We start from the raw sequence: 12677 nt of genomic DNA, 5'->3' as shown, positions 1-12677 counted from the left end.
ATACTCAGTTTTAACTACACAAACACATAAAACAGACGAGTGCACATTCTTTTTTTATGTTTGGCAGCTCTGAGTGTCGGAGTTCAGGGTAGGGGGCTGTTTTGGTCCCCTTCTGCAGAGGCTACACGGAGAACATCACCTGCCGCGCCCTGAAGCTACAAGAAACTCAACGGCTGCACTTGTCAAATCCATAAATCGTTTGAAATTCCTTAGTGTCATTTAGATTTTCTCTTGCTCTCTTTACTTTCTCTTTTCTTCTTTTTCCTCTTCTTCTTCTTCTTCTTCTTCTTCCTCTCTTTTTCCCAGCTGCCGTGTGCTTCTGTAGTTCAAAGGTCACCAGCAGCAGTGCTGCCGTCTTACGTGTTTGAACTCTGCATGACTTGTTACACCTTGACATGGAATGAAAAAAAACATAATTCCCAACTGTTTGGATTTAGAGAAATGTTTCATCCCTAAACGTTTCGGGCATCAGAGCAGGAGGTGAGATTTGTTCGGCTAAATTCTCTCTGACTGAACCTTAATCTGCTCTGCGAGAGCTTCTGGTTGGAGTCACACGCCAAAGTGATTTCTACTTCATGCATCACTGCTCAAGAGGAGAAAATCACATTCTGTGGAGGTGATGAGCCAAATCCCCGCCGCTTTCCCGCTCTGTCTGGCTCTCTATCTCACACACACACACACATGCAGAAGAGCACCAGCTGCACAAGGATGCGACTGTAAGAGCTGGTGTCAATAAACTTCTTCAGATCGCTTGTGACAGCTTTCCTCTCGGATAAAAACATATTCCTTTCAGCAGACCTGCTTTTATAAACCCGCGTTTTAGCATCACGGTTGTGCTTTAAAAAAAAATCGGGGATGGCAGCCAAAGCAAACGTCACAGCACGACACAGTGGTCCTCAGACGCGAATCAAAGTCCCCTTTCAGTGGGTGAGGGGAGCCTTTACCACAGCGGGTATCAATGGGGCTCTATATGTGCACTTTTGAATGTGTGTTTCAGGAACTGGCGTATGTGTGCTCATGTATGCGCATACATTTGAGTAAGAGCGTTGTTTGACTGTTTGGTATAGGTGTACGGATATGAGTCGGGGCTCAGAGTGGATGTTCTAGAGCTTGACTTGCGATTTAACATCAGTCTGGTCTGCTCTTTCCTCCAAACGGCAGAGTAAACCGCTGGCTTCAAAAAGGACCCAGTATTGTGGCGAGCTCTCCGACAGACGTGTGGAAGGACAGTCAGTGGGAGCGAAGCCACACAGACTGCTGCTAACTGTGGGGATCTGATTGACTCCAGCCGCCCCCTTCCTCCTCCTCCACCCCCCCCCCCCCCCCCCCGTCTCCTGGCGTCTCAAACCTCTGCTGGGCTGAGGTACTGCCAAGCTGCTCTCAAGCTCTCTAAACCAAAATAGCTCCCAGTGTGCTCTTCACTCCATCTCAGGCAAGCTGCCATGCCAGCAAACCGACTTCATGGGCTTGAAATGTAATAACGATCAATGGCTGTTTCCTCAGTTTATGAAATTACCCCTCTGTACTCCATGTGAGGTGCTTATTTTCCATTAGGAAGCAGAACTTTGAGGTTTCTTTTCTTCACCACAGAGGGAGCTGACTATTCATGCCTAAGATTTCTCCAGAAAACAATGACAAAGCAGGGGAAGAAACAGATGTGATGCTACATATTGCTGGTCTTGAAAAGGTGTTCTTCCTCGTTTCCTTTCAACCTCGATGGTTTTAATCCCACATGGGTATCTCCCCTCCTGATGAAGAATGAGTTGCGTCCATCTTGTAGTTTTCATATTTCACGCTGCCTCAGCTGAAGACAGGAAGTTCGTGCTCCTCCAGAAAGGTGAAGGTGCAGGATCAGCCACAAAAACAGCACCGGAACTGGAAGGGATTCAGTTTGGTTTAAAGACACTTCAGACGGGCCAGCACAGATCTTCAGATGGAAAGATCTAATCATTTCTCCTTGCTCTCGATCCCTCCGAGACGATAGCATCCGAGCAGATTCCCAATCAGCCGACTGTAAAAGAAAAAAAGAAAAAGTGGCAGCACGTCTCATCATCGCTCGCTCACCATTGGTCCTTGCATCACACCCATCTGTGCGCCGCCAGCCTTCTCGTCGAAACCGCCGGCCATCTGAGCAGCGAAGTTCTGGGAAAGATGAAAAAAAGAGAGCGTTCAGATGTTTATCAAGACGTACGAACATTGTTTAGGTGCCTTTTTACATAAAATCTAAGTGTAATGAAGCTTTTAAAGTAAAGATGTCTCATGGAGTGCAGGGTAAAGAACCAAAGACCAAATGCTTCAACTTTAAAAATGAGCTTTGGTTGTGTTTCCTGGTGTAAAACGTCTGTATTATCTTGGAGGCCAGATGTGCTGTCATTGATTTGCAGAGTTTGGAGGATGCTGTGTCACTCTGGCAGGGGAGAGGATGAGCTTTTAATAGATCGTCAGCAGCAGAGCTGATTATGTGAATTCTGATGCAGACAGAGGAGAGACGGAGGGCATGTGAACCGTTTTCATCTCTCTCGCCTTCACAAAGAGTCTCCTTGTTCCCCCCAAAAAAGCTCCTTCCCTTCCCCTCCCCAAGTCTATCGTACTACCTCCTGCCCTTCCACCTCCCCTCCCCTCAGTCCACCTCCTCCCTCCTTTTCTCCTGCAAAGAATGAGAGGCATTCGATCTATTCTCTCTCTCTGCATCTACTCGCTGTTGTCTTTCTGCCTCCTCCCAACGCCAGCAGTTTCCCACATCTTTTGTGCTCTTGGATTCTTTTCCTTGCTCCATTTTCTCTCTGCTTATTCCAACCAGTCAAAGTGAGGCCATTCTTGGCCTTCTTGCATCAGTGTTCAACCTGTCAGCCTCTGTGTCTGCAGTGAATGCTAACCCCCTACTTGTCATGGGACACTTACTCCACCAAGGCCAGGGGGTCCATTAGGTCCTGGAGGTCCAGGGGGGCCGGGGTTTCCGGGGGTGCCAGGCTCACCATCTCTGCCACGGGGACCAGGGCTTCCCTGAAATTGATAATTAATTTTAAAACAAATGAAATCTCTTATGAAATCTATTAAAAGTACAAGACTATGACCTGATCATAAGGAGAACTTGTCGTGAGATCAGTGACCGAATGATGCAGCGCCTTAAGAATAACTCAAATCTGTAGATAATTTGGTCTATAAAATGTGAGAAAACAATAATAAAAAGAAAGAAAAAACAAGCTTTTACCTCCCCAAAGCCCAAATTTACATATGCAAAAGCCTTATTGGAACAACACTCCAAAACTAAAAGTCCATTTCACAGAAAGCACCAAAAAAAAAAGATGTTTTATAATTTTTCACTCACAAAATGACTACGTTCATAGCTGGTAAATTAATTTTCTGTTGATCAACTTATCCATGGCTCTATTAATCATTTTCTACTCAAATATGCAGCTTATATTTATATTTTCTATCTGCAATGAGCTTCTCTCCATCACCAGTTTTATATGAAATGCAAATGCAAATCACCCCTTTTGTTGTAATCTTATATTAACTATAGACACACTAAGCCAAACACCAGACTTTCTAAGCATATATGAGTGCAGGAAAGTGTTGAAAAATAATCGTTACAAGTCACTATTGATTAATTCCAGGCATTTGTGCCAATATTTGGGTCTGAGTTGTACTTTGGATAAATCATTACAGAGTCGCTGGCAGACGAAGTACTACTGGACTACATCTGTCAGATACTGTTGACAGAAGCCTAATGCTCAGTTGAACCTTCTCCAAACTGCACTACATGAGAGGACTTGACTACACCTGACCGGCTAACAGTCATCCATCAGGACTGAAGTTTATGTTTTTGAACTGAACCAACCAAGCAGACATTTAAAAACACTCAGAAACAGCTTTGATATTTAGACCATGGCCAAATATACCATTACATACAAAATAGACATTTTTTTCCTGAGAGGTTGCAAAGCACACTGATGATTTATCAGAGTGAGACTCCCTGGCATGCTTCTTTGCATGTAGTGACAAATTACCCTGCGAGGGGATCCTGAGCAAAGAATGTGCCGAACACCTAACAGGCTGCTTCTCCTCTGCGAGCCAGAATCCACCTCGTGCTTCGATCTGCATAAACAAGACGACTACACGACATAAACTCCTCGCCTGCAGCCATTATCGCATCCAACTGTCGTTACATTAATGCAGCGATCAAAGCCGGCCGAATGCGGCGACACGTGATTTCCCACACTGACGGACTGACCGAGGCCTCGCAGAGAAGCAGAGGTTTACATTATGAGTCTCCGACAGTCCCACATCTGTTAAACAACCCAGACCACACAGCTTCATGGAAATGACACATGACTAGTTAGACTGCTCAATGAAAGGCCAGCATTCTGTAGACCTGAAAGCTATGGCAGATTACCCCACCCACCTCACCCCCCAGAGACATTAAGCTATCAGATTCAATAAAATATGCTGTACTTCTTAAAGGCGCAGGGTGTTGGTCTAGTGTTTGGTATGAAAATGAGGGGAGTAATTTAAAAAAATACATTTGTTGTTTCAAACTGACCTTCTCTCCCTTTTCTCCTCTGGGTCCGCGGAGTCCTTGCTCTCCTGGTGGGCCCTGGTGAACAGGAGACAGCCAAGGAGTCAGTAACTTCAGGTGCTTTCTCAGAAGAAACAGCTGTAGCTCGTGAACTCTGCTACTGTTATGTCAGATCAGTTTCCATTTCCTGCAGCTGGCAATTTCATGTACTGCTATTATGATGCTAGTTTCTTTCTGCGTTGAGCTCTCTATACAGAGAGCAAACTGTAAAAGCTTTCAAACAGCAGAAATTAAGGAATAATGTTCAAATCCAGAACTTGGTGCTTACCATTGGGCCATGTGGTCCTCTTGGTCCTACAACCTGTTCAAGCAAAGGAAGGAAGACACAGACATGATGTCACTTATCTCTTATAAAATGTCGTGTAAATGAAGGCATATTGAAGTGCACAAACTGAATACTCTTCATATTCAGGCCCACTACTACAGCTTATCTCCACCAGATGTAGCTGCGCACGTGAGGCTTAGCTCTCCTTGCACTAGGGAACATTATCTTTTTTCCATCAGTGCAGACTTGTTAATCGCTAATCTCTTCGGGCAACGCATTACAAGAAACATACAATAAACAATGCCTTCGCATTTCCTGCCATGGACTTGTATTCCCTCAGAGGGGTAAAGCATTTCCAGGTGCAGCTCTGCAGCAGCAGCAGCAGGGAGTTTGCTCTGTCTCTTTCTTCACTGGCCTTTAAGAGTCTTTATGGAGGATCGTATGGAGGCTTGTTGTGCTTGGCTCTCTTCCTGGTGACTGGACTAAAAGACCTGCCTCCTCTCTCTCTGACTCATCACTTTGCATCTCAGACTGCCATTAATACTGAGTTATTCTAGGTATTTCTACAATTATTTTTTTTCATTTTAAGTTCTGTAGTCTTCACTTATTTCTTTTCTTTTGGACCATAACTAAACACATTTACTCAAGTAATGCACCTCAGCACAAATCTGAAGTACTTACGTGAGTATTTCCATTTCATGCTAATTGACAGTTCTACTTGATACATTTACCTGACAGCTTTTGTTACTGTACAGGTTCAGATTTTACATACAGAACATATGAGAATCGTATAAAAATTGATGCATTGGTGTAAACTGTCCCAAAAGTATTCAAAATGGTTAAAATGCTGCTTACACTTAAATGCATCAGTATAATAATATAATAGTATCTAATAGGATAAGACTCACATGGTCCATTTTCCGTAATTAGAACATTTTTGCTTATAATACTTCCACAGTTCCATTTTCAAAGCAGGATTTTTACTTTTAATTGTGTATTTTTACATTGCAGTACTGCTGTTTTTGACTTAAAGGCAAAATGAGTAGGATTTGCCGGTTTGTACACATTCAAAGTTGGCCACTCCTTCCTGGCTCAACAACACTGTGGCTTCCTCCCGGATGCTGTTTATGATCTGGCACCTGGTTGCTACCTTTCTATACAGTCCCACCCTCACACCATGGACGCTGTTATTGGCTGGGGGCTACACACCCACCGCCCAAAGCTTGACGCCCAGAAACGTCCAGAACACAGCAAAATAAGAAAAAACAGGAGGAGGGCAGACACACATGCTTCAAGTGGGTCATAAGTGATTGATGATGGAAAGGGATTATTTTTGCGTCAGTCTATACATTGTTTTTTAGGGAAAATCCTATTTATTCTGCCTGTAAGTACACAATCTGTATACTTTATAGTCCACCACTGGCTACCAAGAAGGCGTTACTAGTGTTTTGTGTGAGGATGGAAGGGATCTTGATGCATTTTTATCTCCAAAAGAATTTTTAAAAAATGAACATTTTCACATTAAACAGGATGGTTAGTTGTACTCTTCTAGCGCTGAGTGGTGTCAACTTACATCGGTAATGTCTCCGGGTTCACCTTTCTGACCCTGATAAAGCATAAAAAAACAGTTAGAATTAGAACAACAGCATCTCTCTTTTCAAACATCTGACAAGCACATCACATGGAAAATTAACAATCTTGAGGAAACCAGTCAGCGGCAAAATGTTGAGAATAAGAGTCTGGTACAGTATCACTGGACACCTGGTGCACAGCATCCAGGAGGAAATAATAATCATCCGCCTGGAAAAGCTCCTTCATATCAAAGTCTCATCTAAATCCATTAAGTACAGGTCCTGCAGCACTGATATCAGTTTGGATACATGCATAATTTAATTGCAGGTGCTGGAGAGCTTCAGTTCACATACACACACAGAGCCTTAATATCCTGCAGCGTCTCACCTTAGCTCCAGGTGCTCCTGTTATGTGGTCAAGCCGATTAGAGGAGAGAAACAGACCACAGTTAGCGAACAGTTCATACAAAGAATCCACGAGGGTTATACAGTCCTCCCTAGAAACCCAGACAGTTTATATGAGCTGATGGCTAATTGTACTTTCCTAAACTAAACTAAACTACTCTGGAGACCACCACCAAATCATGTTTGTGGTACCCAAAGAGCCCATCAGGATTGAAAAAGTGTTGGTTGAATCACCATCTTGAGAGCTCAAAGCAGAAGCAAAGCAGCTGCAGATAAAAGGGAATGAAAGAAAGCAAAAGAATCTTTTCAGGACACTAAATCTGATGTGGGCCATTTTTCTGTTTCAAAGCATTATAATAGGCGCTGGTAAGTAGCAATGTTGATACATTATGAGCTTGCATATGTTTTAGGTAGGGCTGGATATCGATGAGAAATTACTAAATACAAGAAGCTGTACAAGGCATTTGCCTTTGAAAAATTTTAGATTGAAATGAGGAACTGATCATGAAATAAGTGAGCAGGATTATGAGTCTTAATGCCAACTTTCAGTACTTGACAGTGTTCGATAGTTAGCAGACATATTTCAGTCAGTATAAACAAAGCGTTGTGGTTCGACAGCCAGCCCTCTTTGTAGGTGATCGAGAACTAAAAATGATGCTGTACGTGTTGCACACTTCTTACTAAGCACTTGATTTAGCCTTGAATGGAAGTTAAGTATTTTAAAAAGCATTTTAAAACACAAGCATGCACTGCAAACAGTGACACTTCTGATTTCACTCATGCTCCTCAGCTGACTCTGTTTGTATTTCCAAAGCTGCCCGACAAGCTCCCAGTTTACCAGGAGGCGACAGTTAAAATGTGCTGAATGGCTCCTTCAAAAAGCCTCGGCAGAGTGTCACAGTTTTTCTTGCCATCAGATCTGCAGAAGTCCACAAAGAGGACACAGTAGAAATGTGAGGCTGTGTCTGCTCGACTGAGGTATTTCCTTAATGACTCCCACATGTTTTCATGATACTCTGGGAAGGACAGAGTATTCAAACAAGATGGGGCCAAGGTGAGCCAGCGATGGAAAAAAGACGTTGAGGTAGCATTTCTGAAATCTGGTCAGAGGTGTCACTGTTGTCGTTTATTTCCTATCATTTGTTTACTTTGGGGATAGAAAACTGTATTCAAATCAAAGGCTGGCATTTAGTAAAAGCCTGATTTAACACGTTAAAGTGAAAAAGGTTAAAAACTGCACCTGGCCAACCTTTGATCGATACCAAGGTGTCCCAATGTCATTTTCTCCCCAAAATAAACAACATGAATTTGTAGAGTAATTTATTTATGAGAGGTGAGATAAATAAATTACGACCAATGGGTGGAGACTGGTCAGCTGCGCAGATGGGGCAACACTCTCCGAATGGGATTTCAGGTTTGGGGCAGTCTTTTAGCTCCTCGCAGACAATTTCATCACACAGGACGGTTCCAGTGTCACACACACAGATGCGACAAGGCTCTGGTTTCCATACGTCCTTGTCGCTATAGCGCTGTCCATCTTGTATACAGCTAAAAACATCCTCCTCTGTGTGTGAGGTCATAAGGGACACACAGAGGCCCGGGCAGGTGGGTGGTGGGAGGAAAAAGGAGATAATGCATCAGGTATGAAACTCATAAACATCAACTAGTGTATTTACTGTAAATCGTAACATGGCTTTGAGACATAAAGACACATGGGATGCATATAACGAAACATGCTGCAAAGCTTTAACCTAAGTAAAACAATAACCCCAAAACATACTCTTCTTAATAAGAATTTAACACAGTATGTCATTGAGCTGTTTAGGATTAACTCTCTTGTTCAGCAGCAAAGATGAGAACACAGGAACTCAAACTGTGGTCATGAACTCAACCAGTGTTAATATTCATTGTTAATTAGTCTGCCAATCGTTGTCTTGATTAACTGATTAATCATTTTGTCTAGAAAATATCAGAAAAGAGTCAAAAATCACAATCTTAATATCCCACAGCCCCAGGTGAACAGTTTCAAACCCTAAAACACTCAGTTCACTATGATACTGTACATGACAAAGAAAAGCATCATCTGAAAGGTCAGACCTGGCAAATGTTTGGTGTTTTTTTCTTGAAAAGTTACTGAAATACTTAATTGATTATCAAAATAGCTGCTGATTACCTTTATGTCAACTGGCTATTGAACTAACTGACTCCTTTTTGCAGCTCTAGTCTGCATAGACCACAAATTCCTTAGTGTGAATCCAGCTGTTGCACCTCTGCCGTGTGTCACCCCTCTCTTCCCTGACATTTACTGTAATCTCTCAGCTTCACACCATCAAATACAGGCTAAACTGCCCCAGAAGTGATGCTAAAAAACAAAAACATCTTGTGACAGCACTCCATTTATCAATAATCAACACTGAGCCAGTTATTGAATGAACACAATAACATGCAACCTCCCGAGTAGCCACAGGGGGGCACTGTAGCATCACAGAATCAGAGCGAAGCTGAGCAACACCTGCAGGAAACCTCCAATAACTTCACAGGAGTTGGAGACCATGCGCCTGAATTCCACGACAAGTTAAATATAGGGTGAGTTTACATTGCGGGAGACACCCTCATTTACTGCAGAGAAGACAGAGTTTGCATTCAGCAAATGAAAAATGCTTGGATTCTTTTTTCAGACGGCAGCTTGGCAAAGAGTGCATAGCTGAACGTGATGGAGGTGGGGCGTGTTTCAATGCAGGTACTGTACTTGGTCTAAATCATGCGGTTTAAGAAAACGTAACAATGACCTTAGTAATTAACCATATTCCTGTTCATTTTCCAGAGTGGCAGCTTCCTAAAGAGTCAACAGAAGGCCAAACAGTTGCTCAAAGAAAGGCTCTGATTGGAGCCACTGAGCCTGGATCAAGGGCTGAAAGTGGCTGACACACCAAAAGAAAGGCCTCAGGGTACGGAGTGAGAGGGAGAGAGGAGAAGCTGCAAGTACAGTAGCTATATTTACCATTGAGCGCTGGTTAAGTCAAGGTAACCTAACGGACCTCTGCAGCAATGAATGAGGTCTTTCTGGAAAGGGACAGAGTGGGCAATTCACAAACTATTGCCTTGTATAAACATGAGGCACATTTTAAACCCCATCTGGAAGCCATAGCTGTGTCAGATGCCAATTCAAACACATCAGAGAAAAGAAAATGGTCAGCTTTCATGCGCATACCTTGTGGTTTTTTGACATTTAGTTTTATAGGCCTGGATGTACTGTCAAAAGACTGCACCTGTCCTTTCACTGGCTCAAATATGAGAGAGTGTCCTGATATGGGACATTCTGGGACAAGGGCTCTTCTGTATGCTGGAGAGCTGATAGAAAACTGGCTTTTCACCACCGAAGATAATTTGTAAGTCCCTCTCCCATGTGTTGGCAGCCATACTGTTTTCCAGGGGAGCAAAATGAACAATGAAAATTGTAAAGTGAACCCAGGTGTTCTTGGAGGACACTCGAGTCAACTGTGTTTAGTAGCCTTTAAGCCTGGACCCCTCTTCTGTCTCTGTCTGATTAGCTTCATGGCCTCCTCACCTACATGAACAGCCAGTGGCCTTAAAACTGAGAGTTAAAGAACTGACCCCTGTCCCCCCCCAGAGAGACTCAGTGCCACCGAGCCTGCTGTGCTGAGGTCACAATCAGACCTATTTGCCACTTCAGCGTCTCCCAGAAAATACTGAAGAAAGAAGGGCTTGCATTATATCCAGGGCCCTATTTCTCCGAAAGGGTAACCTGAGACTTGAAATTACTTTGGCGTGAGTATGCCCCCTTTTTTCTCTTTCTTCTTGGAAAATACACCTTTTCCTTGCCTTAAAAGCTCGGTAAGCTCGACTTATTGTATACTGAGAAGATTCTCGGAGTTACAATAATAAAGTCCCCCCCGTCTTATATTTTTCCAATCACCTCTCTTTTGCACCTTGGCTCTGTCTCTCTCTGGGCTGACTGTCACAGCTTATGGGTAATCTTTTAAGCAGATGGAAACCCTGAAATCATATGGAACATTATTTCTGGCCCCAATCTGCTGGCGTACCTTTACTCTCAAATGTCTCTCGTGGATACTAAAATCAATAATGATGATGAATAATCCCGCTCTAATTTTCTTAAAAACAAAACAAAAAAACTGCAGAAACAGTAGAAAGTCTGCAAGTATGAAGAATAATATGAGGCCAGTTTCAGCCGTGATGGAGTGAACTTTAAAATAATCACCTAAAAAAAGCATTTTAATGAAAATGTTGGTTATTAGTGCACCTTTCTGCCTCAACAAGCCGGGATCTGCCTGGATGCCCTCTGACAGCAATGGAATGTGGACACTTTTCACTAAAGGCCCTTGAGCCTGACCACCTTTCACTTTTGGCCATCCCCTCCCCCTTTCACCCTCTATATTAAGTGAATCTGCAGTTAAAAGGAGAGCCTGTCAAGGCCCCTGAAGCACCCACAGGTGTCCGGCAGCTTAACTTAAGGGAGGGAAGGGGGAGGCATGGGCTCCACTGTAGGGGATCAAAATCTGAATCTTACTGTATGATTTTCACTTTCCAAACTCTACCGAAATGTAAAATTTAAGTAAGATATGAATAACCGCTAGAAAATAGATCAACTCAAATAAAAAGTGACACCACAGAATCAAGAAAGAAACAGCTCCTGCTCTGTGCGCGTTATTTTGCGTAAACTTGCCTCATCTCTCCATCCACTGCCTCACTTTTACGCACGTCCTCAACTCTTACATATACCGAGTTTCATCACACCTTGCAGACACACAAAGATCAGCACTCTTGGCAGACAGAAGGTCCACAATTATAATCAGTCAGATAACTTTTCATACAACGGAGTCTCCAAACAACCGTGAACTTTCTGTGCGTAAAAGGTGCGAGGGAACAGCCAAATCACCCCAAACACCAAAACAAACTCTTAACTGTTCAAAGTTCGGCTTCTGTGCGTAAAGATAAACCAATTTCAGAGTCATCTGACTCGGGAGAGCACCTGCTCTCTATATGCACCTTATCATAACTTTACTTTTTCTTCATTACAGCTCTTTGAGAGAAACAAAACTGTCACTTACGGTCGTCCTCCTGACATCTCACAACGGCTAATAGACACACTTGGGTTGCTACAAGTAGCAGTACAGTCCTGGAATCCATAAAGATCAACATGTCTAAATATTAGACATGCACGGCCCTCAAGGGAGAAAGAAGGGTGCGAAGGGAGCAGAGGCTTCTCTCAGTGTTTGGTGCGTGTGTCCCCGGTTACAAAAGCCGAACCATTCGAAATTCACCCTTCCCAAAAACCGATGGGGGAATCCAGCGGCAGGACCCGGACCTGCAGCAGAAACTCAGCACCGACCACTTCAGGCCAGACGCTGTAGTTTTATGTCCCCGTTGCCTTCAATGAATCTTCGTATATTCCCAAATATCAGTCCGGCCCCTTGCCCCCCGTCAGGCTGAAATCTGAGCTTCGTTTCCCTCCCAGTCAGTCTCCCAGGTTCCATTATTCCAGTCTTAAACCACTCCTTTCTACACGTGCTGCTACGGAACCCAAAAAAACTGAAACTTTCTCCCCCCTCTGGCTTTGGTGCCCTCCCCCTTTCACCCCCCGCCTTATTCATCGAAAGCATGGCGATGTCAGAATCTCTTCGTTACGCTAATTGAAGGAGCTTCTTTATCTAAATCTGTGACCGATGTGCAATAAATAGACGAGGATTATATTCTAAGAAGATCTGTAGGTTGGCATGAAAAATACCAGACACTGTAGTATTTTATGATGTTATTCACACGTAGTGATTGTATACATCAGGCAGTGTTCTCAGGATGTGAAAGGACAATAAAAACA

General features: G+C 43.4%; 1 protein-coding gene across 2 annotated transcripts in view; it reads right to left on the bottom strand.

The window, feature by feature from the left end:
* Positions 1 to 12251, bottom strand: part of col2a1b (collagen, type II, alpha 1b) — a 49166-nt gene extending 36915 nt beyond the window's left edge. Inside the window, exons 1-8 of one of the 2 annotated variants that reach the window (XM_076739890.1) lie at positions 11911 to 12251; positions 8175 to 8384; positions 6804 to 6820; positions 6418 to 6450; positions 4848 to 4880; positions 4544 to 4597; positions 2902 to 3003; positions 2065 to 2142 (exon numbers count right to left, since the gene is read on the bottom strand). In XM_076739890.1, coding sequence (XP_076596005.1) covers positions 2065 to 2142; positions 2902 to 3003; positions 4544 to 4597; positions 4848 to 4880; positions 6418 to 6450; positions 6804 to 6820; positions 8175 to 8384; positions 11911 to 12001 — 618 coding nt within the window. In that variant the 5' untranslated portion in view covers positions 12002 to 12251. The remainder of the gene's footprint in view (positions 1 to 2064; positions 2143 to 2901; positions 3004 to 4543; positions 4598 to 4847; positions 4881 to 6417; positions 6451 to 6803; positions 6821 to 8174; positions 8385 to 11910) is intronic. The other variant, XM_076739898.1, reaches the window with a different exon arrangement.
* Positions 12252 to 12677: the final 426 nt, after the last annotated feature.

This window comes from Chaetodon auriga, chromosome 2, assembly GCF_051107435.1.
Source record: "Chaetodon auriga isolate fChaAug3 chromosome 2, fChaAug3.hap1, whole genome shotgun sequence".
In the NCBI taxonomy this organism is placed as follows: domain Eukaryota; kingdom Metazoa; phylum Chordata; class Actinopteri; order Chaetodontiformes; family Chaetodontidae; genus Chaetodon; species Chaetodon auriga.
The sequence above is the reverse complement of the archived record's forward strand: the minus strand, read 5'-3'. Positions and strand labels throughout refer to the sequence as shown.